The following is a 15,514-nucleotide window of genomic DNA, read 5'->3' as shown; positions in this document are numbered from 1 at the left end:
TTTAAATTTGCTCAGAGCCCAGCCTGTAATCCCAGTGACTGCAGAGGCTGAAGCAGGAGGATCATAATTTCCAGGTCAGGGGCTGGGGTTGTGACTCAGCGGTAGAGCGATTGCCTAGCACATGCGAGGCCCTGGGTTCAATCCTCAGCACCCCATAAAAATAAATAAATAAAGATATTGTGTCCAACTAAAAATAAATATTAAAAATAATAATAATAATTTCCAGACCAACCTCAGCAACTTAGAAAGAACTTGGATAAAAAAAAAAAAAAAGTCTTATGTGTCAGGCATGGTAGTCTCAGTAACTGAGGAGGCTGAGACAGGAGGACTGTTGGAGCCCAGGAGTTTGAAAAAACAGCCTGGGAAATATAGCAAGATACTGTGTCTTAAAAAAAATAATAATAAAATAAATATAAAAGAAAGAAAGAAAAGAAAAGAAAAATTATTGCATAACTGATTTGAAGCCCATTATCTGTTTAGAATTTTATCATAACCACTTCTTGGTTTCTGTTTTTGTTTTGCATTTTAACGTTCTATCATATCCTATTGGGTGCATGGGCCCTGGCCTACTTGAATAGATTCAGACTTTAGGTTGTTTCCAGTTTTCCATAATTGTACATACCACTGCAATGAACATTTTTGTGAGTGGCATTGTCTGTCTTTTTGCTTTTCTCTGAATTTGTGGTACCCCCCCCCCACCACCCCCGCAGTGCAGGGAATCAAATCCAGGGCTTCCCACATACCAGGCAAGTTCTCACCCCAGAGCTACAATCTCTTACCCTAAATTCCTTAGATTTCCAGAATTGAAATCATGGGGTCAAATCAGAAGAAACCTTTTTTTATGGTTCTTTCATGTATATGGCCAAATTATTTTTAAAACTTTGTGCTCTGTGAATCTGGGTGGTTTCCAGCCATTTGCAGCTGTCGCCTTCGATTGGCCTTTGGAGAGTTTATGCCGACTTGCCCTCGCAGCGGCCACCGTGTTCGAGGGTCCTGGGCTCTTTCTGGGCTTTAGCGGTCCCCAAGCCCAGCAAGATCAGTGGCACCAACCTCCCTCACTCCCTGGTGCCTCTCTCCCGGACTCGGGTTACTTCTGCGGCACCGGCTGCTGGGCCCAGTGCGCCCCCTGCAGCCGGCACGAGGGATTGCGCTCCTAGTCCTGAGACCTGGGCTCCACAGGTCGGGTCCCACCCTGCTCTGGTCCCCTCCAGGTTGGGCCTGACTACATGCAGAGTCTGCCAGGCCCTCAGAGGCCTTCCTTGTGCCTTAGGCAGCACAGGACCGCAGTCGGTGATGCATCGAGCCTCCTGACAGCCCTTTCCCACTCCAGGCGGCTCTGCATGAAGAAAGCCTCTCTTTTTCTTGACCTCTATTTCCTTGGTGTTTCCTCTCGCAGCTCCAGTGTTACAGCTCAGGGCCAGGAGAAGCCACTCTGCTTCCCTGCTGCTCTCCCACCAGCTCGTCATTCTTCTGTGGCCTGAGCTTCAGGTCTTCTGCTGCCCGGTTTCCTCATCTGTAGGATGGAGATAATAATCCCTACTGTGCGGGGCTGTTGCAAAGATAAAAAAAATATATATTACCAATAAAAATGGTGCACATCTGTAATCCCAGCAGCTCGGGAGGCTGAGAGAGGAGGATGGTGAGTTCAAAGCCAGCCTCAGCAATGAGAGGCACTAAGCAACTCAGTGAGACCCTGTCTCTAAATAAAATACAAAATAGGGCTGGGGATGGGGCTCAGTGGTCGAATGCCCCCAAGTTCAGTCCCTAATACCACACACACGCACACACACACACACACACACACACACACCGGCTTAGTTCAGATTTCGGGCTCAAGACAGTAGACCAGAGCGCGTGGATTTACCTCTCCTTCTTCCTCAACATCCATTGAAAGAAACTTAAAGAAGGGCAGGAGGTTAAAAAAAAAAAAAAAAAGGAAAAGAAAAGAAAAACCAATAAAAATCCTGCATGGGGCAGACAGTACATCAGTGGATGGGAGATTTGAACTTATTTCTGGAATACAGGAATGGGTAAACCAGCACAGAGAAAGTCATAGCTCCAATCAAGTAGTAGATTTGCCTGTAGATGATTTTATTGTATTTTGTGTTGTTTTGTGGGTCGAGGACAAGGTAGGAGAGCAGAAGTGGGGACGGGGCAGAAACCAGGGCCATGGTGGGCAGATCTCACTGTAGAGCTGCCACATGGTGTTCACTTGGGCCTCTTTGGCCTGGGTGTGTACAGTTCCACTATTGCCCCTCTTCTGAGACTGCCAGGGGTTTCCCTGAGGAAATGGGATAATCAGTTTAGGAGAGCCCTGGGTTTTCAGAGTGAGCTCAAGCCCACGAAGGACACCTCTTCTAACTTCAACCCTAAGGCCCGGCTAAACTTGCTTGCCAGCTCCCCACCCCGCATGCCAAATCCAAGCCCCACCCACACCCATAGAGCTTGCTTTCTGCTCAAAGCAGCAGAAATAATTCAAGAAAGCAAGCTTAACAATGAAACCCTTTAAACTCATCAGAGATTCAGGAAATTACTTCATTTACAAGATAAAGAGCAGCATATAATAAAGAAACATTCAAAAAAGTTCCTTAGTGTTTAAACACGTTTAACATTTTAATTTATTTGTGGTGCTGATGCTGAGGATGGAACTCAGGGCCTTACAAATGCTAGGCAAGCACTGGACCACTGAACTACTCCCAGCCCAATTTGACAAAAAAAAAAAAAAAAATCAATAAAAGAGTTACAAAAGATCCAAGTGACAGATCCAAGTGACTAATTTCATTCTTGAGGACGTCCTTCTTATTACTTAGTCACCTCCTAAAATTTCCACCTTCAAATAAAATCATGTTGGGGACCCAGGCCTCAACATATAAATGGGGGATGGTGGTGTGCACAAACAATTCAGTCCAAAGTGCATGTGCAAAACATACACACACACACACACACATTTAAGAATGCGAATTTATATGAGTAATGTGAGTTGCTGAGTATTACAAAATATTGCTAATTGCCTTGCACAACTCCTACAATTAGCATAAAATCATGAATATCCTGGAAACACAAATTGAAATGCACAGAAAAGCAAAAACATGAATGTATCACCCTAATAGGAAGTGATAGTGTGTGAATCTGTTTGTTACACGTATGCTCTTTGAGAAAAAGAATCAGATGGGGTGATTCAATTTGCATTTTCTCTCCCTTTTCCCATTTGAATCTTCCCTGCACTTTGAAAACAGTGTTGGTCTCTGATATTGGCCTTGGGACAATCCATAAATTTTCTTGGCACTCAAATATAGTCGGTTTTTGTTTTGAGGACATAAGGCAAGAGATGGAGAAGTGTTTTCCTGGGGCCCAAGAGATGTTAGTAACCAGACCAGATATTTAGAATTACTTGATTACACTGTGCCGGACACATGCCAGCTCCTGAGTTATGGAGGCTCCCGCATGTTCTGTAATAAATTTGGGGTTTGAGGGTTGAGTAATGTGGGCTCTCTAAAGCACAGGGCCCGGGCATGGACTCTTCTTGCCTGGGTCTGGGTGGTATTGCCTGCAGCCTTCTCCCCGCCCCACCCATCCAGCATAGGCAAGAGTTAGCCTCTGAGTCAGGCGGACTGAGGTCCCAGTCCTGCCCCTTGCAAGCCTCATGACTTGGAGAAAGCCATTGAATCTGCCTGAGCCTCAGCCGCCTCATTTGCAAAATGGAACTCATAACAGGTTTCTCCTCCTCCGGGGTTGTTAGAGCCCCTAAATTTGCAAGGTGTGAGACAAAAGCAAAAGAAGAGGATTGGCCTGCAGCTCACCGCCCTGTCTTCCCACCTGGCTTGTTCCACTCTAGTAGACATCAAAACGTGCGCATCTAATTACCATCCACACATGCCCCATCCTGAGGACAGTGCCCTTGGCCATTTTCAAGCCTAGGGGTGAAGAGACTGATGGTGTGGTCCACCCTCAGAAGGAAGATACAGGAAAGGGATCATACACAAATTCCGGAATTGGGCTCTGGGGTCTCAAGGCATTAATGATAGGAATTTGAGGGGAGGGACTGGTAATGAGGACCCTGAGACAGCCTGTGAGGAGGAGGACCTGAGACAGACCCTCTGAGGCAGGGTCCCACATTGTCTGTCCTGGTTCTGCAGATTCGTGAGATAATGTTTATAACCTGCTTACCACAGTGCCTGGTGTTTGACACATAATAAATACTTGATAAATATTATCTATTGGTATTTAATCATATTATTATTAAAATGAGAATCTGAGGGCTGATTCTCCCTTTCAGAGGAGTGATAGGAATAAATGAGATTAGTTGATGCCGTTTCTCTAAAGGCTTTTCGAGGACACAGGATGGCTTCCCTGTGGGTGCTGAGCCTGAGGTTGCAGGGAAAGCAGCCAGCCTGCTGGACCAACACAGGAGGGCCATGTTCTTCCCAGGACACCCAAGAGGTCTGCAGTTGCCAAGGTGACATGGCAGGAGGCTTCTCAGAGACTGATTAACCGAAGCCCAAGCTAGACTGCAGCCCCGCTAAAACCCCTACTATTTTCGAAGATGCTCAGCCCCAGTTCCTCCCTACACCCTTGCCAAAAAGGTACACACATCACAGTTGAGGAAATTGAAACTCTAGAGGTTGAGCGACTTGGTCAAGGTCATACAGCAGGGAGGGGGGAGCACCAAGCCCTTTCCATTGTGCTTGATACCTGAGTCTAAAACACAACTTGCAGGTAGAGAACAGGACCGGCCCAGGGAGGCCCAGCTGATTTCCACACGGGGATAATGAGCGTGCAGGTTGTGAAAGTGCCCGGTAGAAGGACACACAAGGTAATCCTGCTTCTCCTTTCGCCAACTGAGCCCAGCCCCACAGGATACCCTGGAGCTGCCCTGTGACCTTGGACAGGGCTCCATTCTCACCCACTCCTGTACCTGAAGGTTGCTGGACAGAGGCCAGTGGAGGAGAAGGTGCTGGTTCAGGCCCTTTGGGGTGCATCTCAGAGCTCGGGTTGTGCCCTTGGCTGTGGAGGGTCACAGCATGGTTGAGAGGCAGCAACCACCTCTCCCCTCTGCCAGCCTCCAGGGACTTCTGCCTGCTCATCCACCCATCTAGGAATCATTTCTTGGGAGTTCTGCCTGGATGTTGTTCTTGCGCCTCCACCAGCTTCTCCTCCCTGGTCCACATCTGCCTGGTCACCAAATATCCAAAGCAGGGCCACTAATACCAGCTGTGTCTGCTGACCCTGGGGGTTGTTCTAGCTACACACAGACTCTGCTCAGGACTGATTCGGTGCTCCCTTCTGGTGGGGATCCAGGAAGCACTCCTAAGGCAACAGGGAAGTGCAACAGGGGTTCATGAGAAGGTGATCGCAGGGGACCAGGTGCTAGTGGAGACTTTCAGGAGACAGCACAGAACAAGTCTCAGAGTTGTCCCACGTGAGGGAGGAACCCCTGGGTATTTATCCACCAATTCTTGATTCTCATTGGTTAAAGGCTATTCCCAGGGGCATATTAACTCCCCAGTGCTCAGGACCTCCGCAGCTCAGGGGCAGAGGCAGGGTGGCAGACATGTAGCAAGCAGCGGCTTGCAGGAGGGGTCCCTGGGCCAGCTGCAGGGTCTGCTATGGAGCCGGCCATCTTGGTCTTGCTGGGCATGGGTAAAACAATGCTCTGAGTCGCCAGACGACCACGAGTGAAAACTTTATTGCTCTCAGCACTTTACATGAGTGTCACCAACACCACGTTTGGGCAAATATATAAAAAGCACAACTTATGGTACAATCGTTTCAACCTCTGATTCATGCACTGTACAGACGCTCCCAGGATCTCTCCCAGCACGAAAGGACGGGTCTCAGGCACAGCAGTTGCACTTGTCCGAGCTCCCTTTGCAGATGCAGCCCCGGGCACACTTGGCACAGCCTGGGGGGCAGCAGGGACAGCAGCCTGCAAGGGTTAGCAGATGAATGAGTCAGCTTTGCGTCCACTCTTCCATCTTCCCACCGCCCCCCGCATCACTGAGAGGAGGTGGGAAGAGTGTGAGCACGAGGCTTCGATCCATATTAGAAACCGTGGGACGGGAGACTGTGGGACATGAGAAGGGAAGGAAATCTCAGGGGTCATCCAGAGTCTGCCAGAGTCCCAGAGAGGGGAAGGGGTTGTCAAGGCCATGGGTAGTGGCAGATACAAGACTAGAACCAGGGCTCCAGGCACCAGGCTGGTGCGTTAGCTCCTTTGCCATTGGACAGGACAGAGCCTTCCCTCAGTCTCCTTCCTCCTCCAAACCCCACGGATGTCCCTGTGCTTGGGTGGGCTGTAGCCCTGAAGAGCGCTGTTTCAGATCCCTTCCAAATGAGTTCAAGGCCCCTCAATGGCACCATGGCTGCATGGTTGAGGATGAATGATTAGACCTTTATAGAGCCCAGCCCTGGGTGTCCCTCATCACCATACTCACTTTTACGACATGTTTTGCAGCTGCAAGTTGTACATTTGCAGTTGTCTCCACAGATGCACATTCCTCCTACAAGAGAAGACAGGGCCACCGTGACACCAGGGCTGGGACGGAGTGGACTACGAGCCCTGCTGCAGACTCTCACTGTGGCAGGGTGTCTGCGCTGGCCTTGGGGAGTAGCTGCTGAGCATCCCCCTGTGTTGAGGACTGTCCAGTGGTTCCCGTCACAGGCCATCAGGAATATTTGTTAAAAGGCACATTCCCGGGACCAAACCCTAAGATTGTCTGATTTCTGAATTGAGTGGGGAAAGCCATTAGTATTTTTCATACATAAAAATCACCCACATTTAAAAAATTTTTTTGGTAATACTGGGAATGATTAACTCAGAGATGCTTTACTACTGAGCTACATTCCCAACCCTTTTTTATGTTTTATTTTGAGACAGGGTCTAAGTTGCTTAGGGCCTTGCCAAGTTACTGAGCCTGGCCTTAAATTTGTGATCCTCCTGACTCAGCCTCTGAGTCACTTGGATTGCACACATGTGCCACCATGCCCAGCCATTTTTTTTTAAAAACTCATCCCAGCCATCATTTCAAAATGCTGGAAGCTCTATCTATCTTTTTTTAAAAATATTTTAGTTATGCATGGACACAATATCTTTATTTTGCTTATTCATTTTTCATGTGGTGCTGAGGATTGAACCCAGTGCCTCACATGTGCAAGGCAAGTGCCCTACCACTGAGTTCACAACCCCAGCCCTGGAAGCTCTGTCTCTTTAGCACGTTTTTGGTACAGGCATGTGCTGTTAAGGATGAGAGGCTTGTGGACTTTTAGATACCATTTTCCAAGGCTGTGAAATCTCAGGATGACTTTGAACCAGATCTCCCTCCTTCTAATCAACATGCTTCTGTGAAGATAAGCAGTTTTGAAGACTCGGGGATCCACTTAGGTGGCTAACAACTACCCTGACATCTGTAAGTGCTTAATGATTTTAGCACTTTCATGGAAACCCTGGGAGGATGCAGCTGGGAATGAGTGATCTCAGTTTACAGATGAGGAAACCACGACCCAGAAATTATAAGTGTGGATGAGTGAATGGCAGCAGCAATGGACCCAAACCAAGTTGCCAGGTTCTGGTCCAGAGTTCTTTTCCTGAACCTGGTGGCTGCCCCCAGGATCTGCAACTAAGAGGACCAAAGTTTTCAGATCCTCTCCTCGGCCATTCCCTGTGCCAGGGCTAACAATTCCAGCAAATCAGACTAGAAGTCACCATGGTGGGAGCTGCCCCAGAGGTTGTCAGTCCAGGACAAACCTGATTGGTGACTTCTGATTGGAGTCTTGCATGCTCCCTGGAGGATGCTGGTGCTGGGCTCCAGGACCCCAGGAGGGCCTCCTTACTTACCAGACATGCAGGTGCAATCCCCAGGGTCCATGGTCCAGGCGTGCAGGGGGTTCCGTTGCTGTCCTAGCTGAGGAAGGGAGGCTGAGTGAGCAGTGGCTGGAGGCTCCCTATTTAAAGCCGTGTAGGTGGGGCCCGCAGCTCACCCCACCTCTCCCTGGGGCCAGACGCCCTGCACACGGCCCAGCCAGACGCTGCAGCTGGGGGCTGGGGAGAGCAGGCAGGTGAGGGCAGAGAGGCTGAGCGGTACAATCATTTGGATGGTTTTCCACAAAAGGTACAGGTGCTGCACCTACTCTACCTGTCCACCTGCCAAGGTGTCACAGAACCAGGCTCAGGTTCAAGTTGGCAGTTGCAGGCATCCAGCCTCCAAGTCCTACCTACTGTATAATCTGCCATTTCTATTCCCTGCTTCCCGGGGGCTGCTCCTGCCCTGGCTCCAGCCTCATTTTCTTTCCCTGGGTTGATACTTATTGTGGGTAAGAAGGTGGGAAATCAGGGGGACTCTCCTACCTGCAGCTCGCAGCTCTCCTTCAAGCTCACACCTCAGAAGGCAGAATCCAGAGAGGACTGGGGGACATCCATCCAGCCCCAACCTCCATCATGACCCCACTATTTGATAAAGGCAGCAACTGCTTAGTGTTCACTCTTATGCAAAGTGCCCCACAGATGACATGGCTCCAAATGTCCCCCCTTAAGCTGTCCCCTTCACCCACCCCTGAACAGAAATTATGGAGCAGCCACTAATGGGGCTTCCTCCAAGAGGCTGCCTCCAATCTCTCCCTCTCTAAGACAGAAGAAATCTCTGTGTGTGTGTCCCTTGGTGATATGTTTGTGCCTTTCTCTTGCCATTTACTACTTTCTACTCTACTGGGTGATGATGATGATGATGATGATGGAATTGAACTCAGGGGCTCTTAATCACTGAGCCACATCCCAAGCCCTTTTTTGTATTTTATTTAGAGACAGGGTCTCCTGGAGTTGCTTAGGGCCTCGCTAAGTGGCTGAGTGTTGGATATGGAAAATGACAAACTCCAAAATAATGTGGTCCAGGGAGAAGAAATGAGAGAGAAGGCAATGCACTGATCCTTTCCCAATACATTCTTTCCCAGTAACAAGGAAGTCCTGAGAAGAGCTATCCATCAAGTCTGAAATGACAGTTTCTGGGAAGAGGCCAAAGCATTTATCCCGCCCAAAATAAATTTTTTCCCAGATACAAACCACTGATCCCACACCCTCCATCTGGCCCAGTAAAAATGAATCCCAGATACCGAATACTGACCCCACACCCTCCATTGGGCCCAGTAAAGATAGCCCAAACTGACACTTCTCAGTGTCACCTACATAAGCCCAAACTCCCCCTTTGGCTGGAGGCTCATTTTCCACCAGGAAAGTGGATCCATCAGGACGTCACTCCATTCTGGAATAAAAGCTGTGCTGAGCTGATCCGTCTGGCCCGATTCTTTTGTGCTAACACTGAGGCTGGCTTTGAATTCACGATCCTCCTGCCTCAGCCTCCTGAGCCACCGGGATTACAGGCATGCACCACCGCACCCGGCTGTATGATTATTTCTGTTCAAATATTTTATTTGTGTTTAAATAACCATACAGCAGGCCGAGCAGGTAAGCGGGCTGTGATCTCCCTCTCTCCAATCTGGGAGTGCTCAGGGATAAGACCAGCATCTGAAGCACCTCTCCTCCTTCTTAACTTTCTGTACCTTGGTAAATTGGTGCATTCTAGTTGTACCTAATGATGGGATTTGTTGTATGTGTTCGTACATGTGCACAATACAACAGTATGGCCAGTGGATGTTGAAGGAATGAATGAGTGAATGAGTTGGATGGATGGTTGAACGACTGAAGAAGTGAGAGGGTAAACGAACACCTGAATAAGAGAATGAATGAGTGACCTAGGACACACGCACACACACACGCACACACACATGCATGGATCTCCTGTGAGTGGCCACACTGGGAATCTCTGATGAAAAGTGTTGTCACCATTCTGAAAAGGCAAATGATGGGACCTGGCTGACACCAGAGCAAATGGTTCCTCACGGTTCTCAGCTTGGCGGGATACCCATTGTCATCCACCAGGACCCCCTGGGCCCAGCCCGATCCGTGGAAGCACTGATCTGAACTAAGAACTTCCACTGAGGAGAAAGGGATGAGGTGTCAAGGTCATCAGAGGAGCCCTGGGCAGGCACTGGGAGGGGACAAGACTGTGGTGGTTCAGAAATGCTCCCTGACCTAAAGGCATTCGCTGCCCAGTGGGGGACAGTCTTCATTGCCTGCCTTTCAAGTGTCACTAGCAGGAGCCCTGAAGTTACTACGGATAACCACTGTCATCCTGTCAGTCAGATGCCACTTGCTTGCAGGAGTGAAAACCTGAATCCTGACCACCAGCTGCTCCCACTGTGGACCATCAAGTTCTCACATAACCCCAACCACGAGGAGGGCTCCAGACCAGGCTCCATCTGTGTCCAAGGCCATGTTCATACACCATATGAATCTGGGATCCTGATCATCTCATTATAATGATCAGAAACACATCCACAGGCAGGATGACAGATCGACTGTGCCCAAATTAGGAAAGAAGAGATGTGTGGCCCTAATCTCTGGAAATCTCTTCCCTTTCCCTGAAAAGCTCTGATGGTGGCAGGAATAATACGCCCCCTCATCACCAGACCCCAGGCCTGTTCAGAAAGAAGGTGTCTTTAGAGCGTGAGCGCCTCTTTTCCATTCATTGGCAGGTGAGTCAAGTTTCCTGCCTGCTCTCAGACTGGTCATTTGCAAATGGCACAGAGCAGGAAAAGAATCTGCAGATTCAGTGACACCAGGGCCATAGTCTGTGTAGGGCACTGGAGAGCCAGCCATGAGGAAAAGCAGCTCATAGTTCAGAAGAGCAGGAGCATCTCTGCCCAGGAAACCCACGTCTGGGCATAGCTGTCACACAGTCCAGAGGCTGGGGCCGTCTTCCTGGGCCTGCTCTACCAGCTCATCCCAGCCCATCTCTGTGGCAGGGCCCACTTCCCCCACCTCTTGCACATGCCCCCTAGCACTTGGAGGCCCAGCCCCACCAAGTGAGCCCAGAGATGGAGGAGACTTTCCTTCACCCTATCTAGGCCATCTCTCCTCCCTCCTCACTACCTCTGCCAGGAATTGCTTCCTCTTTTGTGGATCAATAGTATCTTGTTGCTTAAGGCCTCAATTGAATGATTGTGCCAAAATTCAACCCTCTCATATTTAAATATTTCCCAATTTCTGGGCTGTCTAGATTGAACCAACCACATCGTGCAACACTGAACGTTCTGGTCTAGGTGGAACTATGCCCAGGCTGGTCCAGTACTTTTACACAATCCTTCTTTTAGAGCCTGGGAAAGAGCATTCACGGACCAACTGAGTCTCAGTTCCTGGTCTCTGAATGGCAGCAGGAAATCAAGAACATATGTGCCACTCCAAGAACACTCGACGACTGGCAGGCATGCCTAAATCCACGCTTAGAAAAATCAGTATTTTTCTGGGCACGGTGGCGCACGCTTGTAATCCCAGCGACTTGGGAGGCCGAGGCAGGAGGATCTCAACTTCAAAGCCAGCCTCAGCAATTTAGCGAGGCCCTAAGCAACTTAGACTCTGTCTCAAAGTACAAAATAAAAAGGGCTGGGGATGTGACTCAGTGGTTAAATGCCCCTGGGTTCAATTCCTGTATGCCCCACTCCCCAAATCAATATTTCTTTAGAGAAGCGATCCTTGAGACTTCTTGGAGGAATTCCAGGAGCCCTTTGAAAGTCTGGTGAAAGCTTGGACTGTCTTGTAGGAGGCATTGGAGGGGAGCAGAAATGCATAACATCTCCCCACAAGGGTTTTGCGGATCTCAACTCTGCAAGGAAGCCATTCTGCCTGGAGTAACTCTTCTCTTATCATCCCCAAATTTTACTCCTTTGAGCCACCCAATCCTAAATATCTCCTTCCCCAGGTATGACCTCTATGTACGCATAAGTATATTTGGGTGGTTTTTCTCAAACAACGAAACAGGATATCTCAAAGGGCATCTAATGCCCCACTTCTTATACAACATAAAGAAATTGGGATTTTGTCTTTTTCCTCCCCACAAAGGTGAAAGCAAAACCCAGGGTGTTCTGTGCCCAGCAGTTTCTGCACAAAGGAGTTTCAGGTATTCCTGGCCTAGGGATGGGGTGGCACTATGCCATGATGGCAGAGAAAGGTCCAACTCCCTGTCACTACTCCCCGCCAGGTTTTGCTCTTGGGACCACCTTCCCCATGCAGGACCCTCTTGATGCACATGTCTTCTGGAGTAGGCTGCAGCCACCAGGTTATTGTGCTGGCATAAAACCCAGCTTCTCTAGGGGGCTGGGGATGTAGCTCAGTTGGTAGAGTGCTTGCCTCACATGCACAAGGCCCTGGGTTCAATCCCCAGCACCCTCCCCACACAAAAAAAATACACAGCTTCTCTAGACCATAAAGCTTCTCAGGAATAGGGGTACCTCATCTCCAAGACCAGGGCCAGGCACCACTGAGTGCTGCCATCCAGCAGGTGGTCCATCAACTGATGATGAATGATTGGCTGGATGAATAGAGTCACATCCTTGTTATCTTCTCTGGCTTGTTCGTCAAGGGAACTCATTGTTCAAAAAGAGCAGTTGAAAGTTTTGAGATCCAGAGTCTCATGACCTGGGATCAAATCCTGGTCCTACTGGATCAAATCCCTTTTCTCATCATCCCCCCCCCATTTTTTTGCCTTAGGGCAAGTTATTTGACCTCTCTGAGCCTCAGTTTCCCCATCTGCAAAATCTGCATCATGCAAGCAACAGCACTGTCCTTGTGAAGGTTAAGTGAGAACATGCAGGCTGGCAGTGCAGCTCAGTGGCAGAGCGCTTGCTTGGCGTGTGTGAGGCACTGGGTTTGATCCTCAGCACCACATAAAAATAAATAAATAAAATCAAGGTATCATGTCCATCTACGACCAAAAATTTTTAAAAATGAGAAAATGTGTAGCAAACAGAACCTGGCACAATGTTATGATCATTTAACATTATGGCTGTTCATATTATTATGATTATCGGTGCCTCATATTCCTCAATAGGTCCCGAGATTTTAAGTAGTATTGTATTCATCAGCAATATATATACTGTAGAGCTTTAATCTTTGGATTTAATTCCCTTGGACTCCTGGGGTCTGGGGACCACAGGTTGCTAAACTCTTTCTACCTGTTTGCAGGAAAAATTGGCCTTCCACCTACAGAGCCCTTTTATGGGGTGATTCTGGTCTTATATATGAGACTACACATTCGATATAGGAGGCAACAATCAGATCAGCCAGGGGTCCTGTGGCCCACTACCTTGAATCCTACGTGGGAGTCAGGCCAGCTGCTTGATATACAAAGGGCTGCACAGGAGCCCAGAGAGATGGGACCCACCCTGCAGGTACTGAGCCCAGGCTGGCGGGAGGAGGAGTCTGAACGTGGCTTCTCAACTCGCTGGCCACCACCCATGCTGTAGATCTGAAGCACTGTGACTGGATCCCTCAGCAGTGTGGAGCCTGTGTGGCTTTATAAACTGTTTAGTAATTAATTGTTTATTAGAAAAAAGTTCAAACATACTAAAAAGTACAAAGCTTGGTGTTCTGAACACCACTGTATCCACCACCCAGAATTAGTAGATGTCCACAGGGGCATATTTGCTTCACCTCTTTTAATTATAAGAAATAAAACATTAACAGGCTCTTGGCTTTAAATATCTCCTCTGGGCTGGTCACTCCCGGCTTCAATGTCCAGTCCAGGCCCCTCTTCTAAACTCAGTCTTCATATTTCTGGCTGCTACTCCACGCTCCATGTGGAGGTCAAAGGACAATCCGAAACCTGGGGCATTGTCCCGAGCTCTGGCTCCCACTTCGCCCCCTGCCAGATCCTCCACCGGCTTGTCTGGCCTTCACGGAGGTCACCACCACCATCATCTCTGCCTTCTCTCAGCACTTGTCTCCCCACCAGTGTCCTGGCCCCTCCCTTTATGGCTGTCCTCTTGACCTGAGCCACCCTCTCCATTCGCCACACAACATTCAAAGTGATCTTATTAAAATAAAGGTTGCCCATCACTGTTCTTCTCTGAATCCTTCAGAGGATTTCCATCCCATGAGAAGACAACAAAGCTCTTGGCTACCCATGGTCAGCCCCTGTTCCTTCTCTGCCTTTGTCTCTTACAGCTCAGGGATTTTGGACTGCTTTGTCCCCTGCTGTATACTGTGTCCTCAGTGAAGTACCTCATATATGTGGGTGCTCAGTTGGTTGAATTAATCTATCCAAGTCCCCTTCATCTCCCTCCCTCGATCCTCCCCTCTTTCCTGTGAAGAAGACCATTGTGGAGTTCATGTGTATCCTTCAAGTTTTTGTTTTTATACTTTTTTTTAAACAAGTGTGCACGTGCATAAATCTGTATATAGCATTAATTTGTGTGTTTTTTTTTAAAAAAATACCTAAGGGACACCGTAATGGAAGTACGTTTTTGAGATCTATCCATGCTGAGATGTAACTCATTTATATTGTACGAAGATGTCACATTTTCCTTATCTGTTCTCTTACTAACAGACCTATAGGTGACTCCATGTGTTCTCTGTTATGAAAATTCTGGGGTGTGGGGAGCATGTCCGTTCATGTCACATAGATGAGTATGCAAGTTTCACTCATCCTTAGAAGGAGGATGACGAGGCTGTAGGGGACAGTCGCTCTCCAAAGACCCTACGCCAATCTTCCATTTCCTCTAGCAATTGCTGGGGGGCCCCATTTCCCCACCAGCTCCTCTGATATTTCCTATATTCAGACTTTGAAATCCTTGCCCATCTGATAAAGTGGAATCTCAAGGAAACATAATCTGCATGCCCCTGCCTCCAGCTCACCAACCCTAAGGTCCAGCGAGCTTGGTCCGGCCTTCCTTACACTGAGTGTGCCTTTCCCACCCTAGTGAGAGAGGGCACAGTGAGGACCAGGGGCTGCCGTCCTTTATACTTGGTTCCAATCCTGGATCCTGGAGTCGCCATCTGTTTGCTGCACCGACCCAGATAAGCTCCCTTGTCTCTGCCATCAAGTGGGCCAACTCACAGAGAGAGAACCAGGCAGGTACCACACTGAGGCTCCCACCGCCATAGCCTTCACTGAGATTCCACGTGCAGAGTGGCTGCCTAGTGGCAACCTGACACGGAGTCACGTTCAGCCCAGGGACTTGCCAAGGCATGTCCCCTTTCCAGACATCAGTTTGTCATCTTTAAAAGGGAGATAAGAATAGGTGGAAAGACAGGAGATCCCGGGGTAGAAAGCTCGAGGAAGACGTGGGAAGCCATGGAGAATCTTCCTTGTCACAGATCCATCCCGTTCCAGGAGGTGGATCCACCATCGGAGGCCTCCAAACACCAGGCGCTGGGCCTTGGGGAGGGGAGCCTGGCTGGAAGGTTGGCGGAGCCCCTGCCCCACCCACTGCCATGTACTCTTCCCCCTCCAGGAGGGCTGTGAGGGTGCCTCCCCTCTGGGCCTAGTTCTGTCCACTGGGCAGACGGATGCCAAGTATTTTACCATCGGGAGATGCTCTGCAGGTCCTCATATTCTGTCAAGTTCTTCATATTTCCTTTAAATACATTCAGTTTTTCTAGAGATTTGTTCCACCAGCTAAGAGGGGA

General features: G+C 48.9%; 1 protein-coding gene and 1 non-coding gene across 2 annotated transcripts; one reads left to right on the top strand and one right to left on the bottom strand.

The window, feature by feature from the left end:
- Positions 1–5,834: 5,834 nt before the first annotated feature.
- Mt4 (metallothionein 4) lies at positions 5,835–7,865 on the bottom strand. Its single transcript, XM_026395720.1, has 3 exons — positions 7,835–7,865; positions 6,435–6,500; positions 5,835–5,926 (listed from the first exon to the last, which is right to left on the bottom strand). Exons 1-3 carry the CDS (start codon positions 7,863–7,865, stop codon positions 5,835–5,837), a joined length of 189 nt encoding a protein of 62 aa, XP_026251505.1.
- Positions 7,866–12,204: 4,339 nt separating this feature from the next.
- On the top strand, positions 12,205–12,277 carry Trnav-cac (transfer RNA valine (anticodon CAC)). Its single transcript has one exon. It is a non-coding gene; the product is annotated as a tRNA-Val (tRNA).
- The last annotated feature ends 3,237 nt before the right edge of the window (positions 12,278–15,514 follow it).

This window comes from Urocitellus parryii, chromosome 15 (assembly GCF_045843805.1).
Source record: "Urocitellus parryii isolate mUroPar1 chromosome 15, mUroPar1.hap1, whole genome shotgun sequence".
NCBI lineage: Eukaryota > Metazoa > Chordata > Mammalia > Rodentia > Sciuridae > Urocitellus > Urocitellus parryii.
The sequence above is the reverse complement of the archived record's forward strand: the minus strand, read 5'-3'. Positions and strand labels throughout refer to the sequence as shown.